The sequence below is a fragment of the Ursus arctos genome, unplaced genomic scaffold (assembly GCF_023065955.2).
Source record: "Ursus arctos isolate Adak ecotype North America unplaced genomic scaffold, UrsArc2.0 scaffold_30, whole genome shotgun sequence".
NCBI classification, from domain to species: domain Eukaryota; kingdom Metazoa; phylum Chordata; class Mammalia; order Carnivora; family Ursidae; genus Ursus; species Ursus arctos.
Genome location: NW_026622986.1, coordinates 31,652,967 through 31,678,058, shown reverse-complemented (window position 1 = coordinate 31,678,058; position 25,092 = coordinate 31,652,967). Strand labels below are relative to the sequence as shown.

The following is a 25,092-nucleotide window of genomic DNA, read 5'->3' as shown; positions in this document are numbered from 1 at the left end:
ATTTGTCCTTCTCTGACTTATTTCACTCAGCATTATACCCTCTTGGCTCCATCCACATCTTTGAAAATGGCAAGATTTCATTCTTTTTTATGGCTGAGTAATATTCCCGTGTGTGTGTGTGTGTACACACACACACACACATACATCATCTTTATCCATTCATCAGTCAGTGGACGCTTGGGCTGCTTCCATGATTTGGTTATTGTAGGTAATGCTGCAGTAAACACGGGTGCATGTACCCCTCTGAATTAGTGTTTTCATATTCTTTGGGTAAATACCCACTGGTGAGATTGCTGGATCGTAGGGTAGTTCTATTTTTAACTTTCTAAGGAACCTCCGTACTGTTTTGCAATGTGGCTGCACCCGTTTGCATTCCCCCCACCAGTGCATAGGGTCCCTTTTTCTCCACATCCTCGCCAGCACTTGTTTCTTATGGGGGATTTTTAAAGTTTTATTATTATTATTATTATTATTTATTTGAATAATCTCAGCACCCAGTGTGGGTGCATGACACCAGGGTAGAGAACTGCTCTTCTGGCAAAGGTGGCCCGGACAAGCCTCCTGGTGCTGTCACGACCCCATGATCAAGAGTTGCACAATCCTCCAGCTGAGCCAGCCAGGCGCCCCTCTTATGTTGAGTTTAGCTTTTCTGACAGGTGTGAGGTGGTGTCTCGTGGTTTTGACTTGCATTTTCCTGATGATGAGTGATGTGGAGCGTCTTTTCATGTGTCTCTTGGCCACCTGGATGTCTTTGGAGAAATGGCTGTTCATACCTTCTGCCCATTCTGTAATTGGATTATTTGGTTTTTGGGGTGTTGAGTTTGATAAGTTCTTTATATATTTTGAATACTAACCCTTTATCAGAGATGCCATCTGCAAATATCTTCTCCCATTCTGTAGGTTACCTTTTAGTTTTGTTGATTGTTTCCTTCATTGTGCAGAAGCTTTTTATTTTGCTGTAGTCACAATAGTTTATTTTTGCTTTTGTTCTCCTTGCCTCAGGATGTGTCTAGTAAGAAGTTGTGGCCGATGTGAAAGAGGTTACTGCCTGTGCTCTCTTCTAGGATTTTTATGGTTTCATGTTTACATTTAGGTCTTTAATCCATTTTGAATTTGGTTTTGCGTATGTGAGAAGGTGGTCCAGTGTCATTCTTCTGCATGTGGCTGTCCAGTTTCCCCAACACCATTTGTTGAAGAGTCGTTTTCCCATTAGATACTCTTTCCTGCTTTGTGGAAGATGAATTGATTATATAGTTGTGGGTTTACTTCTGGGTTTTCCGTTCTCGTCCACTGATCTATGTGTCTGTACTCCCTTGTTCGAATCGCTGCTGTTTTGTAATTGACTTGAAGTCTGTAATTGTGATGCCTCCAGTTTTGTTTTTCTTTTCCAAGATTGCTTTGGCTGTTCAGGGTCTTTTGTGGTTCCATAGATTCTTTGTTCTAGGTCTGTGAAAAACGCTGTGGTATTTTGATAGGGATTGAATGAAATAAGTAGATTGCTTTGGGTCGTATGGACATTTTAACAATATTTGTTTTGGTCCTTCATTATTTATGGTAATGCTTAGATTGTCCCAGACCCAGGAGTCTTTCATAGGGGCTTCCATGTCCTTCTGACAAGTCCCCATGATTGTTTGGATCCCTATCCTTTCTTCCTTTGTGGTATAACTCCATGTTCCAGATTTATCTCCTGTATTCCTTGCTCCAGCCTTGAAGTCTGCCATTTCTCTAAGGAGTGCTGATTCTTTTAAGGGAGGAAGGGCATTTGGAGTTGGTGTCTGGGCACTGGGTTAACTCCATGCCACTGGGTGTCACTGCCTTTCGGCTGTCCCAGCAGAGCCAGGAAATCTATGGATGTGTTTACAAAACTGAAACGGCTGCACACGCATCCCAGGGCCAGTCCAGCACCAGGAGGCTTGTCCTGGCCACCTTTGCCAGAAGAGCAGTTCTCTCCCCCCGGTGTCAAAAGCCGCCAAACCGCGGATAGTCCCACCCCTGGCCTGCAGCTCACCCCTGGACATCCAGCCCCTCTTCATGGCTTGGGGCGCCCACCCAAAGCTGGTGCCCAAACACACCGCCTCCCTCAACCCTCTACACTCGCAGCAGGAGCTGGTTCGAAGGACGGCAGTCCTTGATACCCATTCTGGAGTCCCAGCGTGTAAGGGGCGGGGGATTCCTGCCATTCTGTTATAACCTTCACAGCTAATGGGACAAGCAAAACACCCTCAATGTAAAATCCACAGGCCTTGTAATGGCGCGGGTGCTTGGATGTTGTGAGGGCAGCGGGCCTCGTCGAAGGGTCAGGGCCTATTTCGTAAGGAAGCGATGCTGGCCTCTTGTATGAAGTGTGGACAGCTAGACTAGTAAGTGTGTTGCTTCTGAACGTTCGCCTAGATTTGTTTCAGAGGTGGTTTATGTCAACACGTCCAAGAAGTCCAGAGTATCTGTCATGTAAGTGTCACTTGGCAAGCCCACGAATGTTGAATTACTAACATTAAACATCAGAAGAAGTTTGTGACCGTCACCGCGGCACAGCGTGGTAGGGGAGGCCAGTTCTGCGAGTGCGGGGCTCTGCGGAAGCCGAGCTGGTGGCGGCTCCCTGGTCGCCCTGCCGGCCTCGGGGTGGGCGGGCAGCTGGTGGCACGCGGCCGGCAGTGCGGAGGGCCGTGCTGTCACACCGCTGTCCGGAGCGAGAGGCCGTTCGCCCAGCCTGAGGTCAGTGGGGGGCCCTGAACAATGCTTGTAAAAGATAAATAACGTCATGTTTGTGTTGAGAGGAGCTCTTTGGCTACAGTGTGGGGAATGGACTGGAAACGTGATGGGTAGCAGGCCGGCGTGTGAGGCTAGAGTCAAACACATGTTCTCTCTAAGATGCCTAATGGCTCCTATTTTGTACCCTTTAAATATGATTTGAGATTATTTAAAGTAATGGATTTTTATTCCCCATCAAGGATCCTTTGGTTTCCAAGGTTTTCAAATAAGCTGTTGCCAGGTCTGTCCCCCCAGCCCCTCCGCCGTCATCTTTGTTCTAGTTTCCATGCCGCCTTGGTGAGCAGTGGAGTTGAAAAAATGAAGCAGTTTTTTTAGGTGCTTGGCCTCCAAAAGTAACCTAAAAATGAAATTTTTTTTTTTTAACCTTGAATTAAAGTTCATTTTGTTTGGCTGATGACATACACTGTACCTTGACCGGTGCTGGAGTCAATCCAGGGTCAACTCAGTAGTATCACAGCCACAGTGAGCAAAAAACCCGCTTTATATTTTGCTTCCATCTGCTCAAAAGCAACAGTGCCATTCACACCCCTGACAGAGCGCAGGGGATCCTGGTTTGTGTGCGGGGGAGAGAGCGAAGCAGCCACACGGCGTTCAGGAGCGCACGTGTTTCGTGATCCTCTTTATCACGTGGCTGCTGTTTACGACAGAAAATGACACGTTTTGTGCAAAGGTAAAACTAATCTTCAAGTGAGAAGGTGGACACAGTGTAAAATCAGCTTCAGAATAAAGATAATCTTGAGCAAAATGTTTTTAAGAACTCAGAAAGCTACCCCGGATAAGTCTCCTGTGCTGGAGGGTGCTGAGGCGTGCGGGAGAGACGGGGCGTCAGGCCCCGTTTCTCCGTAAGTGGAGGAAGCGCTGGGTGGTCCATCGTGACCGCGATTCAGGGTGCGTGAGAAAACAGCCCGCTCCACGGCCCGTGGCGAAGGTGTTGAACGTCTCCGAAGTAGTTTGTTCATAGTAAATTAAGTCAGAGCTAAAAATTTATATTTAACTATTTTAGTGGGCTCTTTGTTAAAAGAGATCTTACCTGGAGGAGTTTCTTTGAAGATACGTTGCCATGCGTTTTGAGCGAAGAATGGAAATAACCAGATTTGAGTTGTTTTGAGATCCAGGGGAGGTGGACACCGTCCTTTTACAAAGGAAATAACAAGTGCTGGTCAGACCACAGTGTCCTGGTGCCAGGAGGAACGTGGAGGTGTGCGGCGGAAACGTCCAGAATCCTTCAGACAGCAGCGGTGCCAGCATGGCGGAGGGGGCAGAGTGGAGTTCCTTCCCGGTACACGCACGTAGGCTGCCCGTCAGGCCTGTGGCAGGCGGGCCCGTGAGCGCGGGCACCGCAGGGCCGGCCGGGGGCTCGCTCCGCGGCTCTCCATGACGCTCCACGTGTGCAGAGGGGGCATTTCCGGGAGTTCTAGAAACGTTTTGACTAGAGGTGGCATTTTTGGAGGGACTGCCTGCCTCCCCAGGGTAACTGCCTCAGATCGGGTGGGAGCCTGTGTCTCCGCATCGGTCCGCCGTCGGCCGCTCAACGGACATAAAGGATCGATGACAGCGTGCTTGCCTTCGACGTGAACCTCGAAGGCCAGTGGTGAGCCACGCCGCGGGCTCCGGTGGAGATGTGGACGCTCATTTAGGAGGAGGACTAACGGCCACTGACGGGGCCTGGTTAGGACAGTCAGTGACTAGACGTGCTCTTCGATGCGTTTCTTGGACTGGGAGAGTAATCGTGAGCAGACGCCCTTTCTGTAGTAACGGCTGTTTGTAAACCTTCCAGAGCGTCCTGAGGAAAGGAGGCCATACGGAAATCGAACCTCAGCATTTCTGTCAAGCCTTTCACAGAGAGAATGACACGCTCCTGGTCGTCATCAGAAATGAAGACATCGCCTCGCACCTCCATCAAGTACGTCCGCCCCTGTTTCTTATAAGAAAGGTGCTCCGGGCGTTTCCGGGGTGTCCCGCGGGGGTGTCCCGCAGGGTAGCGTCCTTAGCGAGGCGTGGGTGGGGCACTTGGGGCTCGGAGTGGGCACGTCATCGTAGCTGGGGGGGAGAGGGTATGGGGACATTGCCTCGGCCGAGAGTAAACCTGCATTTCTTAGGCCCAAGAGTAGTTGGGCTCTGAAAGGACTTGTGCAGGTTTTCCGGAGTCTTCGTGAAGATTTCTACGTTGAGGAAAAGGAGTTGCCCGGCCCCGCAGCACCGGCTGGGCTGCAGGGCTGTGGTCAGGGCGGGAACGGAGCCGGACACAAACGGCCGAGTGAGCCTGTCGCCTGCTTCGCCACATCACGGGTCCCCACACCTGAGCGGTGCTCTTCCCTCGCTCACGCTCTCCAGCCCGTGGGGTCTGAGACCGCGTTGTAACGGACGAGGTCTGAGGGGCGTGCGTGGGGAACGAGCGTGTTCCGCGGGAGAAGCGCGTGGGCTTCTGAGAGGGGTCGCGGAATTCCCAGTCATCCAGGTTGAGCGTATTTTCAGCTTCCCTGAATCTCGAAACCGGATAAAAGCGACCCCGCCAACCTCTCTTCCCCGGGGACCCTTTTGTGCTCGCTAGATTCCCTTTCTGCTGAAGCTGAAGCACTTCCCCAGCGTCCTCTTCGCTGGCGTGGACGGCCCCGAGGACGTGCTCGAGTACACCTACCAAGAGCTCTTTCAGACGGGAGGCTTCGTGGTCTCGGATGACAAGATCCTGGAAACCGTAACATTAGGTCAGTCTTCTATTTTCCTTCCTTGGTTCTGTCTTTGAAATCTAGTCAAAGCCGTTTCTCTTCACCCAGCGGCCCGAATACTACTTCATCGAAAAGAAACGGACCCAGAGCACTACCCACCACCACCTCTTGGGGCCTTCGTTTTGGCCACGTGCTCTGCTGAGCGATCTCCCAGGTGTCACCGGCTCATCTCCAGCACCCACCCCGCTTCTCCGTTCCTTGTCTCCTACACTTGCCCAGCAGCCCTCTCTCCTCCGTGTCTCTCGCTGTCAGCCCTGCCGTCTTGGTGATGTTCTAGAAATCAGAAATATAGCCCCTAAAAGTCTTCTGAATTATGTGCTGAACACTCTTAATTCCCTTCCCTCTGCGCAGTGATTAGACGGAGAGGGCAGTTAGAGCAGCGCTGGGCAGGTGCTAATTTTAGGGGTGATCAAAACCTGCCCCCACTGATGTCACATTAGAGCTCACCGTAGACGCCACTCATGGCTCAGAAGAGGGGAGTGGACCCCCACAAGCATGAATTCCGCGTGGAGACTGAGTTGAGAGTATTTGCAAGCTAGACAGCTGGACGTCCTGCTTGCCGCGTGCACGCGGGGGATGTCTGGGGTCGGCACTCCCGCCGCGGCCTGGGCGTGCAACGGGCAGGGGACGGTGTGCGCTGGCCCCGAGTCTGCCTCCCCGCGAGTCACAGTTCCCGGCCTCTGACTAGACCTTTTCTCTCTGTAGCTCAGCTGAAGGATGTGGTCAGGACCCTGGAGCAGCTGAATGGAAACGGAAGGTGGAAGTGGCTGCTTCACTACAGGGAGAACAAGAAGCTGAGAGGAGACGTCAGGTGAGGCCTCGGGGCGCAGCCAGCGTGCTTTACCCGGGGGCGCAGGTGCACGACAGGTCCTAGCGTTTGCTGTCTCGGGGCTGTCAGGGAAGGCAGGTGGGCTGGAGCCGCCTCCGCGAGCGTCAGGCCGAGTTGGAGCACTCGAGGCCAACAGCAGTGAGTTGCAGGAGTCCTGAAATGTCCATTTAGTGAAGCTGAGGCTCTACGACCGTGAACCGGAGGGAACAGAGAACGCGAACCGCGCGGGCTTGGGCTTGCCGCACTCGGATTCAGATGTTCGGGTATCAAGTGGCCACAGTTACAGGGATGGAAACCTTGCGACCAGAATGTTTTACCCCTAAACAGCGGACTATGAATAGGCAATGTACAGCTGGGATTTTCCAAAGTATTTTTTTAATCGATTTCCTGGCTGAAGAGATGCGGGGCGTGCGGGTGCCCCCGGCTGCGGTGAGGCTGGGATGGGACTGGGCACGGTGTAGAGCCCCGAGAAGATGCGACAAGCCCCCCCACCCCACCCCAGGAAGTGACTGGCAGGCTTTGTCAGGCCTTTACAGCGATGGCCCCGCCCCCGCCTCCTACAGAGACCAACAATAAAAACCTACTTTCAGGTGGTGGAAGTTGAAGCACGGGGACAACAGAGCTGATCCAGGTCAGACAAGTTGTTGTGACGCTGGGCTTCAAGCCTAGAATGTGCACCTCTAAGATGACCACTCTCTCCTGTCTCACCACACTGCTCCCTCCCAAGGACAAACGTAGGCCTGAGCCTGAGGTCTTGAAAGGGAAGTGGCCGAGAGCAGAGGTCCAGGAGGGGCTGCACCTAGAACTCGTGCAGGAGGAAAAGCGAGCCAAGAGGTCTGAGTGGACCCTAGAGCTGGTATTGTCAAATCCGGGAGGGATTTCCCCGGGGCGCGTTGGGGGCGGGGTTGTGTAGAGGGGTTGTGCAGAGGCCCACCTAGAGTTCCTGAGGAGGGGGCTAGCCAGCACTCTAGAGGAAAGGTTCAAGTTCAAGGACTAAGGCAAGCTCCGAGGTCCCACAGTACACCTGCGAAACTGGCAAGGGCCCGTTAAGTTTCACAGAGAACTTTAGGTGAACAAACAGGCGCGCCACTGCCGGCCGTGTGATAGGCACTTCCAATGGTCCAGTCTCACATTCGAGAACGGGCGTAGTGGGAAGTCGTCCGGAAACCTATCCTGTGGCCTCTGAAGATATTTACCTACAACTAAAGCCAAAAAAACCCCTAGCTTTTAAAAACTGTTTCTGCAAAGACGTTTATAGCAGTGGGTGGTTATCAGGAACTACAAACTGCCTCAGATCCATCTCTAGGCAAATATGACAGATTATATGGGTTCCATACATATGTATTTTTAAAAACATATGCATGGGGCGCCTGGGTGGCACAGCGGTTAGGCGTCTGCCTTCGGCTCAGGGCGTGATCCCGGCGTTGTGGGATCGAGCCCCACATCAGGCTCCTCCGCTATGAGCCTGCTTCTTCCTCTCCCACTCCCCTGCTGTGTTCCCTCTCTCGCTGGCTGTCTCTATTTCTGTCGAATAAATAAATAAAATCTTTAAAAAAATAGAATAAAATAAAATAAAATAAAAACATATGCAAAATAAGGAATACATGTATAAAAGCATGCAGTGTGATGCCCAGCACATCAGTCTATGTGTACGAAGGGGACAGCCTGGAAGGAAACGCAGCCGTGACACGGGCAGCGCTCGCCCCTGGAGATGCAGGGACCTGGGGGAGTTTGCTTTCCTCCAGCGAACAGGAGAGGCTGACAGAGGACAGGAGAGCAGATGGGGAGATGTCTACAGGTTAAACACCTTCCACTAAAAGAGGAAGAAAAAAAGGTAGTTACAAGATTTTAAGGGAGGTCATGGGGCACGTGGGTGGCTCAGTTAAACATCTGACTCCATCTCAGCCTTGGTCGTGATCTCAGGGTTGTGAGATTGAGCCCCGCATCGGGGTCCACGCTGAGCACAGAATCTGCTAGAGTTTCTTCGTCCCTCCGCCCCTCCCACCAGTGCATGCATGTGCTCTCTCTAAAAAGAAATCTTAAAAAATTTTAAGAGAGATGAGAAATTACAATTATGTAGCAGCGGGAATTACCTTAATGAAGCCGATCTGACTAAAAAGCGTGGTGAGTGTAGAACAGGGTTTGGAAGCACTGCTGTACCATAAAGCACGCAGCTGTCGACGCACTAGAAATGACCCAAGGCTGGCCAAGCAGCGTTGTTACGCGAACATGTCAGTGTCCCTCTCGCTTGGAACGAGGCCTGTATTTTCTAAAAACCTGTATTGACAGAGGGAATCAGCAAGCGTGTAATGTTTTGAGGGAACCGGACGGGACCACAGTGATGGAAGCCAGGTGTGTCGTGGGAAAGGACAGAAAAGGGAAAAAGCATCTCAGGAGCCTGTTTTAACAGAAGAGGTCAAACTGTTAAGGATGGTGAAAGCAAGAAGTCTAGGAATGAAACAGCTAAAAATGAAGATACAGTGAAAAGTAAACCTGCAACTTTATACGGAGTCTAAACTCGGTTCTCATTTGTCTCTATTCCAGAGTGGATTCAGTTGCACGTAAGAAGAACTTACTACTGAAATCCTGTCAGAGTGCAAATCTCATCGAGCTGCTTCCTTATCACCAGTGTGACACTCGGGCACCAACAAAAGCCGAACATTTAAAATGTCTGCTAAACTTGCAGATTCAGCACGTCCACGCCAGGTTTGCGGTCTTCCTAACAGGTAAGCTCACAGCCTTCGTTCTGGCCACTCTAGAAATGTCCCAGGTACAGACATCGGATGTCCGCCTGCCGTCTGCCGCGTTCTCATACCCGCGTGGCAGGCCGCGGGCGCGGGTTCGGTCTGGCGAGCAGGCCCGATGCCCTTGTTCATCCCCGCGTACAGGCACTTCTGTTTCAGGTGAACGAGTGGTAACGCAGCTTTTTAGACTCCGTAAGGAAGGACTAGTTGTCATGGGTGTTCACCCCCGGCAGCTGCTCCCTGGAACCTCCCACCCCCCTCCCCTCCATGGATTAAGCAGTTCCATAAAAGTTTGGTTTGTTTTTTTTTTAATAAAAGGGGTTCTAACACTTAAAAAGTAGACATCAATGAATTTTTCACCAGAATATTGTATTTTTTGTTTTACAGAAAAGCTCACTGTGTCCAGAGAAGTCTTTGAAAACAGTGGCATCCTTGTTACAGATGTAAATAATTTCATTGAAAATACACCAAAAATAGCAGCTCCGTTTAAGAGTAGCTATTGGTAAGGACACTTTCCAGAACTCTCCTGTGTGAACGGGACATGACAGACACTGACATTTGGGTCTGTGAGGAAACCAGTTGTTGGCAAACTCTGTTCTTCACCTTCCTCATCATGCTGTCAATTTTCAGTGCGTATTAGGGGTGGAACTGCTGTTGGTCTGGCATTTCATCTGACTGACCCCGTTGTCACCTGCACTTCATCTTGCTCCCACGACAGAAGCTAAGATGTTGTGTTGAAGTTGTCCCTGTTCAACAGCCTCTCCTGTTTCTAAGGCATTTCTTGGCGGTTCTGTTTAAAGATGAAATTACCAGTTCTGGGTTTATCCAGGTGACCAGCTGGCTCAGACAGCGATGCCGCCGCCAACTGATCCCTCGTTTCCGTTTACTTTGAAACTGTTTAGATAAACAGCAGTTTTCGCATATTTGAAAAATCAATGTTCTACAACTTGAGAGTTTTCCTTCGTTTCTTTACACTTTACTATCAAATCTTGGCCTTCATTCACAGTGGGACGTCAGCTGTCCACTAGCTTTGGGCTGCAGTGTTCAATATTACTGTTTTAAATTATTTTCATTTTTACAGAGAGCCTTCAAAGCTATGAATTAAGCTCAATGTTAAAAAGAATTTTACAAACACGTTTACCTAGTTGTAGCAAAAATACGTCTATTTTAACAAATAGCTTTGTTTTTGCATGTTCATGTCTGAAAGGCGTATGTAGTGCATGTTACGGTCTGTTTTACAGGCTTTCCCACCCTTGTAGAAGCTAGGATCCTATGTGGTTTATATGCTGTTGTCCTAGCAACACTACAGTAAGTTATGTTACAGATTTATAAACTGTCAGTTTTCACTCAGTTTTTGTAAATATTGCACTACAGAATCAACCCTCTGAGGAAGAAAATCATTTATTTATGGTATTAGAAATAATTTCTACCGTAATCTTTAAATTCAAAACCAAGCAAAAAATGTTTGTAGATACATAGTATCTATTTGGAACAAGTTTTTGGAACAAATTTTGTAACTAATTTGTTTCATTTTTTTAAATAAAGACAACTAAAAAATCAACTTTCTGGGACTCCTTTATAGCAAAATTTGAATTTGTGGGGAATGTTATGGGAGTTTTTAGGCCATTTACTGGAAATGACTTTGCTTCCACGTCTGTCACTCTGGCCCTACCGCCTTGCCCCATGCTTCCCCTCCCGAGGCAGGGCGCCGAGCCAGGATGGACAGGCTTTCACAAGCCTTTCGTCGGCTCTCTACGTGCTACCCGAACACGGCCGATGTCACACTGTTTCTTGCTTGGAAGCCCGGTCACTTGATCTGATGAGAGGACTGTGTATGGGGCGCACCGAACCGGAAATGACTGACCAGTGACTGAGCACCTGCCTTTTGCTAACCTTTCTGATTGATTGTGCCCGGGTTGGGGCAGGGCGGGGGGGGGCGGTGGTCTACCCTCCCTCTCGCCGAAGAGCCCTCCACAACCCACAGGGCTGTGTCCATAGCACCTTTTCTGGAACCGCTTTCACACTTAACTAAGCCATGGAGTCGCTCTCCTCTGCACCGTCCACTCTCCCAGACCGCCCTCGCCGTCCCTGCTCCCCACGGGCCTGCGCCTGAGTGTTACAGCTGTTCCGTACATGTGTGAAACGAAGACTATGAGAAGCTCCTGACAGTAGAGACGAGTCTGCGGATTTCTAGCCCAGCGTGCACCTCTGCCCGCGTCACTGGCCGACAGCTTAAGGGGAAGCAAAGGCTTGCTGGGATTTCAGATCCTCTTACCATATAAATAAAGCAGTGGTTTCTCAACTGGGTCACTCTGTGCCTCTGGAGGTGTGTCGAGAACATCATTTGGGGCCTACTCACAGTGAAGCCGACGACAGGGATGTTTGGATCCGTCCGGATTTGGGCCTCCACGTGCGGTCAGGATGGAGCGCACCCTTCTATGCGGCGACCGTCGGCTGCACGGGAGAGGGGGAGCCACTGTGCCAGAGTCAGGACGGTACTCACTAGCTCGTAACACCAGGACAGAAACAGACCAAGCGAGAAGGAACTGGTTTCCAGAGTTTGGCTTTATTTTGCAGTACAGAAATCATGTGGAGCCGTCTGAGACAGACATCACTGAGGGGGAGGCTCTGTCAAACAATACTGCGTCGCAGCTTGGTCCGCTGAAGAAGCCACACCTGGGGTACAAAAGAAGCTTCTACGTTTACCTGCTTTACGATAGGTTTCTTCCCCCCTTGCTCTCATCAATTTTATAAGGTTAAAACATCGCACACAGCCTTCCTCCCAAATGACTCTCGAGCCTGGAACTGAGTTAGAATTTTAGGCCCACGTAACCCCAACCTGTGGCTGTGTTTGCGGGCGGGACAGGACACACAAGATGTAACGGTGTGGGGCCAACGCAGGGATGCTGTCCCAAGTGATGGAATGTTCACTTGGAACCTCGGGCCCAGGGGACAGACGGCACGCGGATGGTACTGCTCCAGCGCTCGAGCAGCAGAAGCACACGACCGCGGAGGCGACACTGATTAAAAGATACAAATACTGTATCGGGTGCTCCGTGTCAGGATCACAGGATTTTCTTAAAATGGATCCTTCGCTAGGGAAAAAAGCCAGTATCGGTTAAACTGAACAGAACGTGGTCACCCGCCCATTCTGGAGCCACTCCACGAAAACGGGTTAATACATGATATTAGAAAGGGAGGCGTAGTCACTGGTACAGTGCGCTGCAGGCTCAGTTCTGATTACAAAAGCAGGCCTTACAATAGTGACGTCACACAGTATGCGTCGTTTGCCAGAGTTAGTCTGTCTAACGAGGCGAGCACGTGCACTTAGTCTTCCCCATAGATGTCGTTTTTCTTGCGCTTCATTTCCTCAAAGTCAAACTCGGACCCAGTCATCCTCTTGTAGATGTCTTTAATGTCGTCACAGGTGGTCTCAAAGTGAGTGGTAGCATCATAGGTGCGGGAGATGAAGATCTGAAACAAAACCACAAAGACGTGCGGCGGGGCGTCTCCCGACGACGCCTGCGCCCTGCCCTCCTCAGACCGCCACGCTCACCTGGCTTTCTGTTCCCAGGTCTTTCGGTACGAGCAGGTCACTGATGCTAACGAATCTGGAGGGAAAAAGAATGAGAAAGCGGATGAGCGCACCCGAGCCCACACTCAGCTTCGCCCGCAATTCCAAACCCGCCGCGTGAGACCGGCAGGCGCGACGCCCGCACGGCGACCACCGGCGGCTCCCGGGGCTCACCCCGCCTCGGAGTCAGAAAGCGTCCTGCACTCGAGCTCATCTAAACGAGCACATCACTCACTTCTGTTCGATTGGTTCCAAAAGCTCCAAAGCCGGTCTGATTTCTTTCTCCGGCTCCTTGGTCTCCACAGTGGTGCTGACGATGGCGATGTACTTCCCTTGCGCGGCCACGTTGTGCGCGGAGGAGATCATGCAGACGTAGATATCTGCGAACGAGCAAGGCCGTCTCACTGCCCGGGCTCACGACCCTTCCGCCCGATTTCATCGAGGTGCGACTTAAAATTGCTGGCAATAGCCCCGATCTTCTAAGCTTAAGTTCTACGTGGAGGCAGACAGGGTCCTACGTAAGGCAGGCCCGTATCCAGCGACTTCTCGCCCACTGGAGACGACAGGTTTCTGTAGCCGGAACTGCTGGACTCGGACAGATCTCTTTTCCCGGCTCTGTGACCGCTCCCCAGACACCAGACAAACCTGATTACCTGCTCTGCTGCTCCGTCTCCAAGCCTTGCATTTAGAAAGGCTTTCCAACAGCTAAGAAAGGATTTATTAAGTATTCTCATTTATTAGTAACAAAACTGCCGATCAGCATAAGCTGTTCTTCAGTCAGCATAACGAACTCCGACGAGTCCGTCGGCTCTGCCTGTCCGCACGCCCCTCGGTAAGTGCACCGTGTCTAACCGCAGGGTCGTTACTGAGCTCCCGTTCTCTTCTGAGGCTTTCCTCAACCCTGGGATCTGCTTGGGACCCCTGAACGCCCCCTTTGTTGCAGTCCTAAGCCTCCGTGATTCCGGCTTCTTACAGGGAAAATAAATACAGATAGCTCTGTTTAAAAGCTGATAACCCCTTTTAAGTTGAATTTTGAATAAATAAAAGATTTAGGCTTCTACCTGAAAGGATGGTGGGGAAAGGGGGGGGGATGAAAACAACTGCTCAACACAGAAAGATGAGGAATTACAATTTTAGAAGTCAGTCCTGATCCTAAGCGTAGAAAGCTGTTTTCTAGCACACTGTTAAACCCAAATGTAAGTGTGAACTTGACAAATAATGACACAGAAGCACAGTCACTGGCTCAAAACCACAGTGGAGTTGGGTCACCTAATAAGCACGAAACCCCCGCAGGCCACAGTGTTCGAGCCAGGAGACACCGTGACCACTCATCTAGTCCAGCCTCTTCTTTCCTCTTTCTAGAACAAGAGAACAGAGGCCGGAAGTGGTAGACCAGCGGGAGGGTGAGGGAGGCTCCGGGATGAACGTGTGCCTTTCACAGTGAGGATTTAGGGTCTGAGCTAAATCCATCCCATCTCGTTTCCCAGAGGTGACCTCAAGTTTCTTCACTATACCAGAGCAAACAAAATTAAAAATCTGGGCTAGAACACAAAGCAAACTCTTAACGAAACTCCAGCATGTGCTGATCTTCCAAACTCACCTGACTTCCGGTTGACTTGGTTCTGGGGGATGATGATCTGGCAGGAGTTGGCGTCACTGGTGTTCTTGATGGGGTGGCTGAGGATGCAGATGACTCGGATCACCTGGCCCACCTTTTCCACCCGGTCTGTGACGTAGCTGGGGTCGCAGATGAGCTGCTTACAGCGGGCCACCTGTCCCAAGACATTTAAGTCGCATGTACAATGATCTGTGTCCACGAAGTTTTTAGATAGAATACTGATGCCATTGTCCCCTTCTGTTACCTTCATCAGGTTAACTGGAAGTTATTACTCAACTATAGATAACTTAAAACTGATTTTGCCAACAATCCCAACAAATTCTCCTGCAACAGACCCATGAATTCTAAGTCCTTTTCAAGTATTAGGCAACCTGGTGCACGGTCTGTAGAAGTTACAGGTTTTAGAATCGGGCAGACAGGTGTCCAATCCTGGCCGTACCCAACCTCGAACGGTTGTTGCTAGGATTAAATGAAAGACTGTATTTAAGGGCCATCGTCCTATGTGACTGTGCCCAGTAAGAAGTGAATGTTCTATGATCTGAGAGGAAGCAGCCCTGGGAAACAAACTGAGATGCCACTGCACTAAAAAGGACTCTGAGATGCCACATGAACTCCTCCCCGTTTGTCCCTATTCCCTAAAGCCCATTCTGCTGGGAGCCCAAGGCAGTTACAAAGGATCTACAGTACTAAGGGTTCGTGAGACAACCAGGGAGTGTGGATTATGTGGACCTACCCCACAGAATGCCATCGGGAACACCAAATTCTTTTCCATCCTTAGCTTTTGAGCAGTTCTACCTGCCAGAGCGGTTATTTCATAAATACGAACGAGCTGGTTGGCAGACCCACAGCATGAGCCTCGCCCGAGAGCTCGCGAGGAAACGCAGACCTACTGACTCAGCAGAAGCACGTCCGCAAGGTTAACACAGACATATTCCACTCGGACTGGAGAAACACTAACACCTAGCCAGCTCCACAGCTAAAACCCAAATAACAAAATGATCAGTATTCAAGCCCAGATTCAACCAATAAATTCTGAATGGTACAAATAAAGCTAAATTTAAATGAAAATTTGGGAGAGAGGGACCAACCCACACTACATAACTGAAGAATACGCACCACTAAGACTTCATCCATAATGCGCGTCTGTCTTAATAATCAACACGACAGAAAGCAGTAAGTTTTTCTTCTCAATAAAGCTCAGCATCTTTAGTCCCAGTCATCACAAACACCAACTTGCCAGAAACAAACCCCACACTCGAATCCAGCATCGATGCCCATACCATGTGACATCGGGCAACATTTTCTTCACAAGAACACAGTATTTTTTAAATTGTAAAAGCTACTTACCTCTCCTTCAGATTTCACACCAATCACTTTTCCATTCTGCACAATGATTTCTTCAATGGGTTTATTGAGCATGTAGGTACCTCCATAAATAGCACTTAGCCTAAAAAAAATTTTTGAGATGACAATAATTTATAACTGGGTCAACTACTAAAGTCTTTCTTAGATCTTGAGTTACAGGCAATGTACAGTTGCTCAATTTCCTTCCAGAAGCCATTAGTTTAAAAGTCATTAAAGCTATAATTATAAAAGAGTCAAAACCATGAAACAAAGTCTCACATTCACAGTTCTGAATACCAAGTCCAAAAAAAGCACTGACCAGTGCACTGAACAGCTTATGTTGGTCTAATCCTCCCACATATAAATAAAACTGAACTACAAAAAATGAATGAATAATAAAAATACCCAATCTGGAGGCCCTGGACAGTGACTAAAAGCAGACAGACAGTGGAGAGGAGACTTGAAGGAGTGAGCTGTGTGTGTGGCTCGTATGGCTCTTCCCCCCTCCCTGGTCCTGGTACCAGGAGCCCCTCGAACAGAAGCAGAAAGCCTGCAGTCTTGTTGATTCGAGGAGGCACAGGACAGAAGCTGGGGCTGTCAAAGGAGATGAAAATTGTAGGGGGAAATGCTACAAAAAGGGGAGCCACCAAATCTATAAAATCTCTTCAAATCCTTAACTACCTCCAAAAGGGCTTGTACCTGAGAAAGATTCCAAGGAATCCAGCAAAAAGCAACAGCTGAAAGGTGCCAGGACCGGAGCAGAGATTAGAGCTGAGGGCCTTAAGGACAAACGGGTCTGAAGTCTGAAACCGCCACGTTAGGCAGCCTGGTACGCACCTTGAGCTTCCCCTGAAACCCCAGGAGCGTCACACCTGTTGGACTAGGACTAAGGATTCAGCTGAAACAAAAACTGCCCTCCCCGCCCAATAAAGGGTAAAGTCAAACCTCCAGAAGTTCCAGGTGAGTGGCCAATGCCGACTCAAACAAAAATCACCCCCCAGAGAAAGAGCCCAGCATCTCTACAATGTACCAATAAACGTGTCCTGTATACAGTCAAATATTACTAGGCATGTGAAGAAACAAATGTGATTCCAAGTAAAGATTCAGGAAAAGCAATCGATACAAACAGGTGCCCAGATTACCGATGTTACAATACGCAGGGGCTAACGGCAGCTATCACAGATGTATTCGAGGACACTCTCGTTCAAACACAGACGTTTAAGAACATATTATTAGAAAGATATTCAGTGGGGTCAAAATGAGAAAACAGAATCTCACAAAAAACTGTGTTAAAAAAACTGGAAGTTCTACATGTACAAAGTACAGTACCAGAAAAAAAAAAGTTAAAACTCACTGAATGGGATGTATAGCCTTTTGGAAATAGAAAAAGGAGTCCATGAACTTGAAGACAAATCAATAGGCATTATCCAATATGAAGCATGGAGAGACCAAAAGACCAAAAAAAAAAAAAAAAAAAAAGCCTCAGTGACTATGGGATAATAGCCAGTGCCCACCGTGCACCGAATCGTCCCAGAGGGAGAAGACAGAGAAAATGGGTGAAACATCTTAAGAGGATAATGATTTTAAAATTCCCAATTTGACATAAACAATTAACTTACACATCCAAGCAGTTCAGCAAAGCCCAAGCAAAACCACACTGAGGCAAACCCTAGCGAGACTGTCCAAAACCAAAGAGAATCTTGAAAGCAGCCAGAGGGGAAAAAAATACCCACTCCATACACAGGAACGGCTACTGACGGCAGTGACAGCTCACTTCTCACCAGAAGCAAAGCAGACACAAGTGAGGGAACAGCAGCTGGAAAGTGCTGAATGAAAAATCTCAAGCCAACAAAAGTCCTTCAAAAATGAAAGGGACAGAACTCGTCGCCAGCAGACCTAGAACTACAAGAACGCCACGGGAGAGCTACAGAGAAATGTCACCAGACAGAAACAAGGGTCTACAAGAAAGAAAAGCAACAAACATGGTAATGTGCGAAAACGGTTACTTTTCCTTCTCTTCATTTCTTTAAACTGACGTGCAGTGCAGAAACCGTAGCACGGCATTGTGGGACTGATTAAAGTCCGCAGACGTGACACACAGGCAACAACCGCACAAAGGAGAGTGAGAAACATCAAGAATGTTGCAGAGTGCTCATGTTTTATGTCAAGTACTTAGCACAGTATTAACTCCAAATGAACTGATAAAGGGTGCATACTATAATCTGCAGAGCACTAAAAATTTAAAAATAAAAAGGCATGGCTACAAAGCCACTAGAGGAATTAGTCTGGAATTATAAAAAAAAATATCTGATTAATCCGAAAAGAGAAAACAGGAACAGAAGGGGAAGAGAAACAGAAGGGGGGGAGGGGAGAAAACAAACAAGACAAAAAATCTTATCCCAACCATATCAATAATTATACTAAATATATCTGAGTTAAGCAATCCCATTACAGGCCAAAGTTGTCACACTGGATAAAAAAGCAATATTCAACTATATTTTTGTCTACAAGAAACTCATTTAAATATAAAGACAAGTGTTTGAAAATAAAAGAATGGGAAAAAAATACAAAAAGAGTAAGCAAGCTGATACGGCTGTATTTATTTATTTTTTTTTTTTTATTTATTTTTTTTAAGATTTTATTTATTCAACAGAGATAGAGACAGCCAGCGAGAGAGGGAACACAAGCAGGGGGAGTGGGAGAGGAAGAAGCAGGCTCACAGCAGAAGAGCCTGATGTGGGGCTCGACCCCAGATCGCCGGGATCACGCCCTGAGCCGAAGGCAGACGCCCAACCGCTGTGCCACCCAGGCGCCCCTGATACGGCTGTATTTAATATCAAACAAGGAAAGTGGAAAGGAGTATCACCTGGTAGAAGAGCTTTAAACGTATGAAGTACAAACTGACAGGACTACATTGAGAAACCAGTACACCCACACTCTGGGTGGAAGACCCTCCCTCAGGAACAGAACTGGGGAAGAATCAGTACGAACACATGTGAACGACCCTATCGCTCCCCTTCTAGAGCGCGGCACCCAACACAGCAGGACGTATGCTCCCCGCAAGGGCAGACTCATTCACTGCAGCAGACCACTGATTCGACCATAAACTAGGGGGCCCCTGGGTGGCTCAGCTCGTTAAGTTTCTGACTCTTGGTTTTCGCTCAGGTTGTGATCTCAGGGTCCTGAGATGGAGCCCTGTGGTGGGCTCCATGGGAGGTAGGAGGGGTAGGACCCTCCTACCCATTTCTGCCCCTCCCCTCCCACCTCTGTGCACGTTCTCTAAAATAATCTTTAAAAAAAAATAAAAAATAAATGTGACCATAAATTACGCCTTAATTTCAAAGATTAAAATCTTACAAGTTTGTTCTCTGATCCTCATGGAATTTAATTAGAGATCAGTAACAATATGGTATTTAGGAACATGTCCAAATGTTTAACAATTGAACACTACACCTTCAAAAAACCCAAAGATTAAGATTTTATTTTTTTTAATTTATTTATTCATGAGACAGAGAGAGAGAGGGAGAGGGGGACAGAGCGGCAGACTCCCCATGGAGCAGGGAGCCCAATGTGGGACTCGATCCCAAGACCCTGGGATCGTGACCCGAGCTGAAGGCAGATGCTTTAATCGACTGAACGACCCAGCGCAAGGATTAAAGAAGGAAAAAAAGGGGCGCCTGGGTGGCACAGCGGTTAAGCGTCTGCCTTCGGCTCAGGGCGTGATCCCGGCGTTATGGGATCGAGCCCCACATCGGGCTCCTCCGCTATGAGCCTGCTTCTTCCTCTCCCACTCCCCTTGCTTGTGTTCCCTCTCTCGCTGGCTGTCTCTATCTCTGTCAAATAAATAAAATCTTTAAAAAAAAAAAAAAAATAAGGAAAAAAAAACAGGAGACAGGGTGCCACAGTGAATGATACATATTTAGAGAGAAATTTTAAACCTCTTAAATCCTCATGTTAGAAAGTAAAATCAATGATCTGTTTCAACGTTAGAAAGCTAGAAGAAAGGTAAACCCATGTAGGGAGAAGAAATTAAGAAAGAACAAAACCAATAAAATAGAAAATAAGCTACGGAGAAAATAAATAAAACTAAGAATCTGGTACTTAGAAAAGATTAATAAAATTGATAAAATCCTACCAAAAAAGGAGATAATATGAATGACCAATCGCAACAATGAAGGTGGGAACTTCACTACAGATCCCAGACACTGAAAGGATAATAAAAAAAAAAAGTATTACGGGGTGCTCAGTCGGTTAAGCATCTGCCTTCGGCTCAGGTCATGATCCCAGAGTCCTAGGATGGAGCCCTGCATCAGGCTCCCTGCTCAGTGGGGAGTCTGTTTCTCCCTCTGCCCCTCCCCCCTGCCTGTCTGCTCTTTCAAATAAATAAAATCATTAAAATATATATATATATTATAGACAACTTGATTATCAGAAAATTCAAGAACTTATGTGAAATGGTCAAATTTCTTGTAAAACACAACAGTGAAATAAATGGGACATCTGAGTAGCCTGATTTCTAATTTGTGTGTGTACACACGTACACATACACACATGCATGCAAAGTATATCCAACACTAAATTAAAAGGAAAATACATCATGAATAAGTGTTGTTGACCCTGGGAATGCAAGGCCAGTTTACTATCCAAAAATCTATCTAGTTCACCATAGTAATAGCATAGAGAAGACAATCTGCATTATTAACTCAGTGTCAATACCCATTAATAAGAAAACTCCCAGCAAAGCAAGAATAAGAAGGAATTCATTCCAACAAAGCCATCCACAAAAACTCTATAAAAAACGTTTAGTAATAAAGCAGGAATGTCCACTCTCAACAGCAAACAACTTTATAATAAAACTGAGACAGTTTCATTAACAGCAGCATCTAATAACATAAAATACTTGTGAATAAACGTGAACTAGGTGCTAGAGCCCTCCATTGGAAGCTTCCAAACACTCAGACAAAGAACACCTAAGTCCACAGGGAGAGCAGCAGGCTCCTGGGTCAGAAAACTATTATTAAGATACTTCTCCTCCAAGCTGATCTGTACATTTATACTCAATCCCAATCAAAATCCCAGCATTTTTTCCCTAGAAATTGACAAGCTGTTCTAAAATGTATATGGAAATGCAAAGGACCTAGAAGGGCCAGAACAACTTTGGAAAAAGAACAAAATTGGAGCTGACGTTCACTACTTGATTTCAAGACTTAATGTAAAACTAGACTAGAATCAGAGGGCACCTGACTGGCTCCGTCAGTGCAGCACACGACTCTTGATCTGTGGGTCTGGGGTCTGAGCTCCATGCTGGATGTAGAAATTACTTAAAAATTAAAAAGTCTTCAAGGGACACCTGAGTGGCTCAGTCCGTTAAGCGTCTGCCTTCAGCTCAGGTCATGATCCCGGGGTCCTGGGATCGAGCCCCGCATCGGGCTCTCTGCTCGGTGGGGGAACCTGCTTCTCCCTCTCCCTCCGCTCCCCACACCCTCCCCCCTGGCTCGTGCTCCCTTTCTCAAATAAATAAATAAAATATTTAAAAAAAAAAAAAAACTTTTAAAAAGTCTTTTAGAAAGAAAAACTAGAAAAATCAGGATGCTACGGTAATGGTGTAAGAAAAAATAAAAACGAATGGAACAAAACAGATATGATCTACGGCCAACTGATTTGCCACAAAGGCACCAACACAACTGGAAAAGAAAGTTTTTTCAGCAATGGTGCCGGAAGAACTAAATACGGGTACAGAAAAAAAATGAACTTCAAGCCCTACCTCACCCCACACACCAACATTATTTCACAATGAATTATAAATTTAAACACAAAGCCCAAACTGTGAAGTTTCTAGAAAAAGACACCAGAGACAATCTTTGTGCTCTTGAGGTATGTGACACTTTCTCAGACAGGACCCAATAAGCACTAAGTATAACTAAAAAACTTGATATATTATCAAAATTTACAACTTCCACTGAACAGAAGACAAGGCTCACGCTGGGAGAAAACATTTATAATACACATATCTGACCAAAGACCTGCCGCCAGACTTCAAGACCTCCTACAAATCACAACCAAAAAACACAGCCCAATCTTTAAAAACGTGCAAAAGACATCAACGATCACAAAATTATACAAATGGCCAAAAAGCTCCCGAAAAGGAGATCGACACGAGTTCTCGGGAAATGCGCGTTCAAGCCAGGATGAGAGTGTCACAGCTACTCGGGTGATTCAAGTCAGGCGGACGGACAGCACTAGCTGCTGACTAGGCAGGGGGGCGGCACGGACCCCGGGCGGGCGGCACGGACCCCGGGCGGGCGGTGCGGCGGCAGGCGGCACAGCGCGCTGCACGGCTGCCCGGCGGGGTCTCCCGCGCTCACGCCTCCGCGCTCCGTCTCGGCCGAGCTCCACTCCCGCACGTTGGCCGATGAGACACGACAACCCACGTCCGCAGAGACTTCTACACCCAAGTCCAGAGTATTTCACTCCGAAAACCCCCAACCTGAAAACCACCCAGACGTCCATCCACACGAAAATGTGGTCGATTTGCGAAGGGAAACCCACTCAATATTTTTTAAATGAACCACAGTACATGCAGCCACATAAACGGATCTCAAATATATTGTTAAACAAAAGCCAGACACAAATGAGTCCGTATCATATCACTGCCTTTGCGTGACCTTCCGCGACAGGCACGAGGACTCTACCGTGAAAGGAGTCACAGAGGAGCTGCTGCGGGGGTGGGGGGCGGTCGTGAGGTGACACCAGGGAGCTTCCCGGACAAAACGGCTTCCTCTCTTGACTGGAGTGTTAGATACACAGGTCTGTACACTCATCACACTGAATTTTTTACTGTGGATCTGTGGTTTCATTTTATATAAAGTTTATTTCAATAAAAAGAAAAGCACCTCAGAGCTCACAGACCTCTCATCATCCCCAAGCAGGCATCCTGTCCTTCCGCTGAAGAGGGGACCAGGTTAGCGATGGACACTGACCTTGCAAATCCCTGTGGCAGCTCTCCGAGGCCGTAGAGTGGGTAAAGGTACGGGCTTTTGCCATATCTTGCCAGAGACTCACTGTAAAGTTTAATCCTATTAATGGTTTCACAACATGGCTGATCTAAATAGCTAAAATAAAGAAAATAAATATCAGAAAATAAATATTTAAAATGTTTTTCTGAAATGATTTTATTTCACTACTTTCGTATTTTACCTAAAAGATTCTAACACTAATTTACAGCTGGAACCTTTCATAATATAACATGCTTATGTCCTTGTTTTGTTAGACTTTCCATTTTGGAGAACTGAGAAATTCAGTGACAGTTCCAAGAAAAATATAAATCTAAAACCCAAAACACTTACTCATCGGTTCTGTAAAGTGCCAGGGCATGGCCGGTAAAATCTATGACATCTTGTCCCAAGTCAAATTTCTTGTACACCTCTCGCATTGCGGTCTTCTTAGGATCGATGCCCTCAAAAGTTCTGGGATCTTTTTCATCAAAGTTGGCAACATACACTAGGAATTTTCTGAAGCGACGTTTTTCAAACAGTCCCATTAAACCTAAAGAATGTGTCAAAAAGCAAATATTCACACTAGGACACTGAGGAAAAGAGAGCGTGAGAGGCAAGTCTAAATGTGCCACATTACGGTGCAGGACTCCTCTGACGCCGTGTGCGAAGCGAGACAGGAGCTTTTACATGGGACGGCTTCCACCCACTAGCTTTAAGATGAACCTACGAGAGCTCAGTTATTAAGTCTTCAATTTTACAATCACAAGTAATTATAACCAGTACTTAATTAACTGTACTAAGTTTAATTATGTCTCTTATTAGGTACAAGGTGGATATGACTTTGAAAAACTATCATTCACGAGGGCATGCACCTGAACACTCTTCTTTTGACAACTCTGACCCAAACCAGCCAACCGGCTAAAATTCTGAATGCTCCCCCTTTTTCTGTGTGCTAACATTCACTCCAGCATTTCACAGGAGAGATGATTATGCTGCCACTTGCTTTAATAAAGTCCTAATCAGTTTACCACTTTTTATACTAAAAGCAAGGCTGAAGATACAGGTATAAACTACTTTACAAACCCTGAGCTCTCTTACCAGTCAGCAGCCCTACCTGAGTATACAGCTGCCGGCAGACGAGGCCAAGGCAAAGGTGTTCTGGCTTTATCTCCTTCGCTAGTCCCCTTTCCTAACTACGGACTACTTTAAAAACAACAAACTCTCACGAAACGGTGTCATGTTTTGATATTTTTTAATATTATTGCCCCCAAGACTATAGCTGAAATCAACGAAACTGAAAATTAAAATGATCATGAGGCCATTCATGACGGCTGACTGCACTTAACATGTTTAGATTATATTTGCAAGCCAGCTTTAAAAAAATGGGACGGGGCAGCTGGCTGACAGAGTCAGTAGAGCATGGCCCTCTCGATCTCAGGGCTGGAGTCCAAGCCCCACACTGGGCATGGAGCTTACTTTAAATGAATCAGTCAATGAATGAATGATTTTTTGAAAATTAAAAAAAAAAAAAAAAGGACAGAATGCATACATAGTAATGGTACAAGGCTAAAGAAAGATATTCTATGACCACACGAGCCCCAACTTACGTTTAGTGGTCAGGGGTAAAAATAAGACGGCTAATATACAGTTCAGTTTTCAACTGTCTGATGCCTTCTCTGATCACCCTACTTAAAACTGTGCCTCCCACCTCCCTTCATCTGTCCGCACAACATTATCACCATGTGATATACTCGTCCTTATTTATAGCCTAAATCCCACTAATTTAAGCTCAAGAACAGAAAGCATTTTTTGTTTACTTTCCCCTTCTGTTGAACCCAGCCTACCCCAAACCTAGAAGAGAACATGGCACAAAACATGTGCTCCATATTCAATTCACACAGTGACTGATGCAAGCAAATATAAGTCAAATTATCCACATATTAGATACACAACATAGGAAGAAAAATGTTCAACTATATGATAAAAGGGTTAGAAAAAATCTTTTTTCCGAATTACTGTTTCCTGAGTAGTATCTTAACATCATTTCAAATGTTTCACTTCATTCACTTGCACACTTAGGTTTATTTACAAAGAAAAAAAACAAACAAACCTTAGGTCAAGACATTTAAAACATTAAGTTACAAAATCCAGAGCGGTTTCATGAAGAGAATAAATGAAAGCTTTCTACAGGTATAAGATCTGACCACGGAGAATTGGAAGAATACTCTTAAAAGTCCATACTTACCCAAAGCAGTCTACAAACTGAACACGATCCCTTTCAAAACACCACCAGCATTTTTCACACAACTAGACTACTACTAAAATTTGTACAAACCACGAAGACCCTGAATAGCCAGAGCAATCTTGAGAAAGAAGAATAAAGCCGACAGTATCACAATCCCAGATTTCGAGATTTACAACAAATCTGTAATGATCAACACAGTCTGGTACTGGCACAAAGAGAGACCCACAGATCAGTGCATCAGGAGAGCC

The 25,092-nt window shown here is 47.1% G+C and overlaps 2 protein-coding genes across 4 annotated transcripts in view; one reads left to right on the top strand and one right to left on the bottom strand.

The window, feature by feature from the left end:
• TASOR2 (transcription activation suppressor family member 2) overlaps positions 1 to 11,621 on the top strand; it is a 76,968-nt gene extending 65,347 nt beyond the window's left edge. For all 3 annotated transcript variants that reach the window (XM_026478697.4, XM_044392052.3, XM_057304631.1), the window contains 5 exons: positions 4,547 to 4,672; positions 5,321 to 5,474; positions 6,201 to 6,306; positions 8,869 to 9,050; positions 9,456 to 11,621. In XM_026478697.4, the coding sequence (XP_026334482.2) occupies positions 4,547 to 4,672; positions 5,321 to 5,474; positions 6,201 to 6,306; positions 8,869 to 9,050; positions 9,456 to 9,574 (687 nt within the window). In that variant the 3' untranslated portion in view covers positions 9,575 to 11,621. The remainder of the gene's footprint in view (positions 1 to 4,546; positions 4,673 to 5,320; positions 5,475 to 6,200; positions 6,307 to 8,868; positions 9,051 to 9,455) is intronic.
• Positions 11,616 to 25,092, bottom strand: part of GDI2 (GDP dissociation inhibitor 2) — a 33,943-nt gene continuing 20,466 nt past the window's right edge. Inside the window, exons 5-11 of the mRNA XM_026478703.4 lie at positions 22,951 to 23,149; positions 22,585 to 22,716; positions 15,608 to 15,707; positions 14,243 to 14,414; positions 12,878 to 13,022; positions 12,625 to 12,679; positions 11,616 to 12,542 (exon numbers count right to left, since the gene is read on the bottom strand). Coding sequence (XP_026334488.1) covers positions 12,396 to 12,542; positions 12,625 to 12,679; positions 12,878 to 13,022; positions 14,243 to 14,414; positions 15,608 to 15,707; positions 22,585 to 22,716; positions 22,951 to 23,149 — 950 coding nt within the window. The 3' untranslated portion in view covers positions 11,616 to 12,395. The remainder of the gene's footprint in view (positions 12,543 to 12,624; positions 12,680 to 12,877; positions 13,023 to 14,242; positions 14,415 to 15,607; positions 15,708 to 22,584; positions 22,717 to 22,950; positions 23,150 to 25,092) is intronic.